General features: G+C 40.0%; 1 protein-coding gene across 1 annotated transcript; it reads right to left on the bottom strand.

The window, feature by feature from the left end:
• Window positions 1-500: 500 nt before the first annotated feature.
• On the bottom strand, window positions 501-5,137 carry LOC107800489 (uncharacterized). The gene is made up of 2 exons (XM_075220997.1): window positions 4,956-5,137; window positions 501-1,104 (listed from the first exon to the last, which is right to left on the bottom strand). Exons 1-2 carry the CDS (start codon window positions 5,135-5,137, stop codon window positions 501-503), a joined length of 786 nt encoding a protein of 261 aa, XP_075077098.1.
• Between the last annotated feature and the right edge of the window lie 532 nt (window positions 5,138-5,669).

The following is a 5,669-nucleotide window of genomic DNA, read 5'->3' on the forward strand; positions in this document are numbered from 1 at the left end:
TTGCTATCTTCCTCTAGTTGGATTTTGTACTCACAAATACCGGCGGGAATCCCTTGGATATCTGCTATAGTCCAACCAATGGCCCGTCTTTGATCCCTCAAGGTCTCCAATAATTGTTCAACTTGCACATCATTTAGCAAAGACAAAATAGTTACAGGTAGAGTTTCATTAGAGCCAAGAAATTTATACCTTAAGTGTGGTGGAAGTGGCTTGAGCTCAAGTTGTGGAGGCTCGACAATTGAAGGCTTAGCGGGAGGAGTGGCTCTATTCTCCAAGTCAAGAGAAAGCTTCTTTGGTGCATAAGTGTAGGAACCAAGCCCTTCCAATGCATTCACCATTTCCACATATCCTTCTATGTCCTCACCATCAAAATTCATCAAAATTGCCGCCAATGCCTCACCAATGCATTACTCTTCCATAACTACCTCAACGCCATCCTCTACCACATCAACAACATCAAGTACCGAGATACTCTCATACGGATTTGGCAATTTCATACCCTAACTTGCTTGAAAGGTAATTTCTTCGTCATTAACTCGAAATTTAATCTCATTTATTTTCGAGTCCATGAGTGCTTTCCCAGTCTCAAGAAATGGTCTCCCTAAGATGATAGGGATCTCTTTATCAACAACACAATCAATAATAACAAAGTCGGTGGGGAGGAGAAACTTCCCCACTTTCACAAGCACATCATCCACTATCCCCACCGGTCGCTTTATCGAACGGTTTGCCATTTGCAACCTCATACTCGTAGGCCTAGGCATTCCTAATCTGGATTGCTTGTAGATAGCAAGAGGCATTAAGTTGATGCTAGCCCCATTATCACAAAGAGTCTGTGCAAAGTCATGCAATCCAATAGTACATGGAATAGTGAAAGCCCCCGAATCCTCTTTGTTTTGTACGGCGGTTGTTGCAATGATGGAGCTAACCCGGTGGGTGACACTCACCACTTCATTATTGATGGTTTTCCTTTTAGTGATTAAGTCCTTCAAGTACTTAGAAAAACCATGTATCTCTTGAAATGCTTCCACAAATGGAACTGATAATTGATTTAAGATGTCATAGAACTTCTCAAGTTTGCTATCATCAACCCTTTTAGCTAGTCTTTAAGGAAATGGATGAGAAGGTCTAGGAATCGATGCTAGAGGTTTTGGTGCCTCTATTACTTTTTGCTCAACATTTTCATGGATCACATCTTGAGCTTTCACCTTCTTTGGGATTCTCTCAACTTCAACAATATTTGGCACCTCAACTTGCGCCTCATCTTTTTGTTCAACATCTTCCACTTCGACCTCCCGTTTACTCTCACTTTGAAGTAGTTTTCCACTTCAAGTTGTATTGGCCACACAATGAGAGGTTGGGCTACCCCCACTACCTTTTGGGTTTGCAATTGTATCACTTGAGAGTGTACCTTTTTACTTCAGGTTTTGTTCTATTGTGAAATTCCTCATTTGCATCTCCAACTTTTGAATAGATGCGGTGTGAAAACCCAAAAGCTAAGTCATATTTTTCATTGAAGTGTCGAACCTCTCTTGATTTTGAAATACTCTTTCAAGCATTTTCTCCAACTTGGAATCGCTTGAAGAATTCTCCTTCCAATGTTGAGAGTTAGAATATTACCCTTTTGGTGGAACATAGGGGCTTGAACTCCGGTTTGTAAAATTATTGTTATTGTTGCTCCAATTTCCTTGATTATAACTACGTTGGTCATTTGTCCATTGTTGGTTACCTTGCCCTTGCGGGTTAGGTCTCCATTGGTGTTGTTGTCCCGATCTGTGGTAATTTTGTCTTTGATATCATCCTTGTAAATTGTTAACATAATTTTCTTCTTAATATTACATGGGAGGATAGTCTTGTTGTTGGCTTTCTTGGTGTTGGTAGTTCTCATTTGACATTGGTTGCACATATTCCACAAGATTCACTTTCTTTGTTTGGCTTTCAGTGAACATTTTTGTCAACACATTGACATTGGTTGCAAGAACGGCAATTAATTGATATATTTCTTGATTATCCTTAACCATGTTGGTTAAATAATGAGTACCATATGAGATTCCGCTCGTGGTATCTTCTGAATTCTAAGCTTGGTTGTGTTTTGCCATCTTGTCGAGGATTTGAGCGACCATTGGAAATGTTTTATCCATGAACGATCCATCTGCCGCATTTTTGGCTATGGATTGATTCCTAGGATCCAAACCCATGTAAAACTTCTCCAACAAAATAGTTTCCAGAAACCCATGATTTGGTCCATTATGCGGTCGCAAAACTGATCTGCGGACCGCAGATCTACCGTAAACTGAAGTAGAAACTTGGGGAAATTTTTTGAACCATTATGCGGCCGCATAATCATTTCGCGGGCCGCATAACTCATCGCAGATCCAACATAAAAACTTCCTAAGGGAAGTTCTGCGGCGCATTATGTGATCGTTGAATAGGTCTGCGGGCCGCAGACCTATCGCAGAGTAAGGCAGGAGTGCCCAGTTTTGGAGGGCCATTATGCAGTCCATTTTGCGTACCGCAGAGGCGTTATGCTGTCGCATATGCGATCACAGATCTGCATCGGGGCTTCATTTTTCTAATTTTTTTGACCCGACCCTATTTCGATATATTGAAGTAAAGGACCACTTTTGAAGCAAAAATCTGATATTTGTAGAGAGAGGGAGTGCCATAGAGTGAGAAGGGAAGTTCCTAAGCCTATTGGTCATCAACGCTTGCTCAAAGTTGAAGAATTCACAAGAAATATTCACTAGGTATTCATCCTAGAGGTAAGATTCTACTCCCTCACCCTCAATTTCGTGATTTTACTGAAAATAGGGAATGAGAAAAGGAATTCTTGGGTGTGGGAGTTGTCCACTATGCATGCATGTACTATCAAGGGTTGGGGGAAGAATGTTGAGCTAAATTAGATAGACTTTGGGTAGTGGAATAAAGGAATCCACTATAGGAGGACCTTGAAATCACAATACCCACCAAGTGTTTGATAAAATGCTCAAATGAACTGGAACCATGACCTCCATCCTAATTTGTGTTCAATTTTGCTACATATCTAAATAGATCAAAGTTGCTAGGATTTTCGGAACTGTATAGTGGATTAAGGAAAGCTTAAAGCGAGGTATGTTGGCTAAACTTCTCCTTAGAATTAAACCCCACAATGTCCTTGTAAGTCCCGAGTTACTCATTATAAATTGATTATTCCAAATAAGCCTTGTGTCAAAAGATATATGTGTTTAATATATAATCCGAATGTTCCTGTTATGTTTTGTTACTGGGAATGTGTTCAAAGTATGGGTTGCATGTCTAAATGCTATAACTTCAAGTCGTGATTCAAGCGAAAACTATTATGCCAAATTGTGTAAGAATTCTCAATGTGCTTAAGACTCTTACTTGCTCACATGTGTACTCAAGTCTTGAATAAATTTTCTTTTGGTTAATAATCTTTAATGATGTTTGAAAGTGAAAGAGGTGAGCAGAGCATGAAACATGAAATACAGCCAATGTGCCAAGAATGATATTACATTTGGGGCCACTAGTGCCAATGAAACTAAGAAACGTTTAAAAGATGTTGAAATGAGTTGTGAATCCGCTTAATAACAAACGCTTTGGGTGTATTGTTAGTCACTAAGGAAGGGTAGGTTGAAATTCTCCGAAACTACACATGTCGGTGTTGGAATGGATTGTAATTATTCCCCTAATTTGGGGCGAGATTGATGTGATGAAATATTCCCCTTTTATTGGGATGAGATGATTGCTAGAAAAGGGTGATGTCGATCCACACGGCATTGTGGTGAGACGGCCTAGCCGGTCGTGTCGTGATCGGACGCCATGCCGAACACATGATGGTGATTGTGCTAAAAATTATGATCGAGATAATGATTGGAACTGTGATAGTGATTGTGATTATGGTTGATGTCTTCGAGTAAGACGGCCTAGCCGATCGGGCCGAGATCAGACTCCGTGCTAAAATCACGGTGGTATATCGGTGCTAAGATCTCCTAACCTAAAATAATGAAAATTTACTTGACACTTATCTTGCTCCTAATTTGATGTTTTATTATTGTCTGAGGCTTCCAGTGATTTATGGTTGTCCTTCCTTGTGGTATCATTCGTTCTAACGAGAGGGTGTTTAGTCTTACATACTAGTACTATTCTATACGTACTAACGTCCCTTTTTTCCGGGGGCGTCCCTTTTTTCCGGGGGCGCTGCATCTTTAATGGATGCAGGTGCTTCCGCAGCAGGTGGCATTGATCATTGATAGCAGTACACCCTCTTCTCAGTAGATCTGGTGAGCCCCACTTCATTCGGGGTCGTGTATCTTTTGTCCCACGTGTATTATATTTTAAGGTATAGCTGGAGCCTTGTTGGCGGCGTTATCATAGTATTTTGTATCCGTAGAGGCTTCGTAGACACAATGTGGGTTGTATATGGGAGTTGGGAATGTCAAACTAGCCTTGTTGTATTTGAATCACTTGTTGCCCTTTAACTATGATTGTGTATGTATTTTGAGACTATAAAATGAAGTGACTAATGGTAATGTAATTGGCATTGTTCATGGAATCCACTCAATGTTTAATTAATGATATAAATGTATCTTTTCTTTATTCATGGGCGAGTTGGGTAGAAAGGTATTGTAAATGCTTTCTTGACCGGGGTATCTCGATTGAGTTCCGGTCACGCTCCCCAAGGCCAGGGCGTGACAACTTGAATCTAGCCCATGCCTCATGTAGCTATTCCCCCGGTAATTGCTTGAAGAAGAAAATTTTGTCCCAAAGCTCGGACTTCTTATTTTGTGAGAACCATTTAGCTAGAAAAATTTGCACAAGTTTGGTCCAAGTGTGGATGGAGTTAGGAGGTAAATTTTGGATCCATTGTTTTGCCTCTTCGTCTATAGAGTATTTGAACACCCTTAACCTTAGGGCATCATCCGAAATATGCCTCTTCTTATGCATTGCACACACACCGAAAAGGTTTCTGATCATCGTCGGCGGAATTTCGGAAGAACCCCACCTCCTTTAGCATTAGGATTAGACTATGTTCCACGTTGAAGGTAGCAACATCAACTCTAGGAGGGACAATGGCGTTTGTATCCTCAATATACTCATCTATATCGGCAAACACATTCTCAATATCCGGCTCGCCCATACTTACCTAGTGACACCAACCAAAGCAAGCAAAGTGTGATGGAATAGAAGAAGACGTTAAGTAAAGCACACACTAGTTAGTAATTTCAAAACCGTATTCCCCGAAAACGGCGCCAAATTTGATATGCTCAAATTGCACCTACATAAATGGTGTAAAGCTATCGATGTCAAATATAATAACCCAATTAGGTTGGTGTCGAATCCCACTGGGAATAGGTGTGAAAAGGTTACTTGAATAGTGTGTCACTCGACTAAAGCCGTAATTCTATTCCGTTAGTTTGAAAAGAGTTTGGTAATTGTGATTTGTTAAGAGAATCTATTTTGTTAAGAGAATTGATTAAAAGGATTAAGAAACCAAGGTTGTGTCCCTGTTAATGGAATATAATGTTGTCGGTGTTAATATGATATATTTCTAATGGGAGGTCCTTTGATATGCAAATAGTTCCTAAATAACTACCCAATATTTTCCAATAATTAGGTGGTTTTTCCTCTTTATGATTTTTCCAAATATTAAAGAGTTACAATTAAGAACA

The sequence above is a fragment of the Nicotiana tabacum genome, chromosome 9, assembly GCF_000715075.1.
Source record: "Nicotiana tabacum cultivar K326 chromosome 9, ASM71507v2, whole genome shotgun sequence".
Classification (NCBI taxonomy): domain Eukaryota; kingdom Viridiplantae; phylum Streptophyta; class Magnoliopsida; order Solanales; family Solanaceae; genus Nicotiana; species Nicotiana tabacum.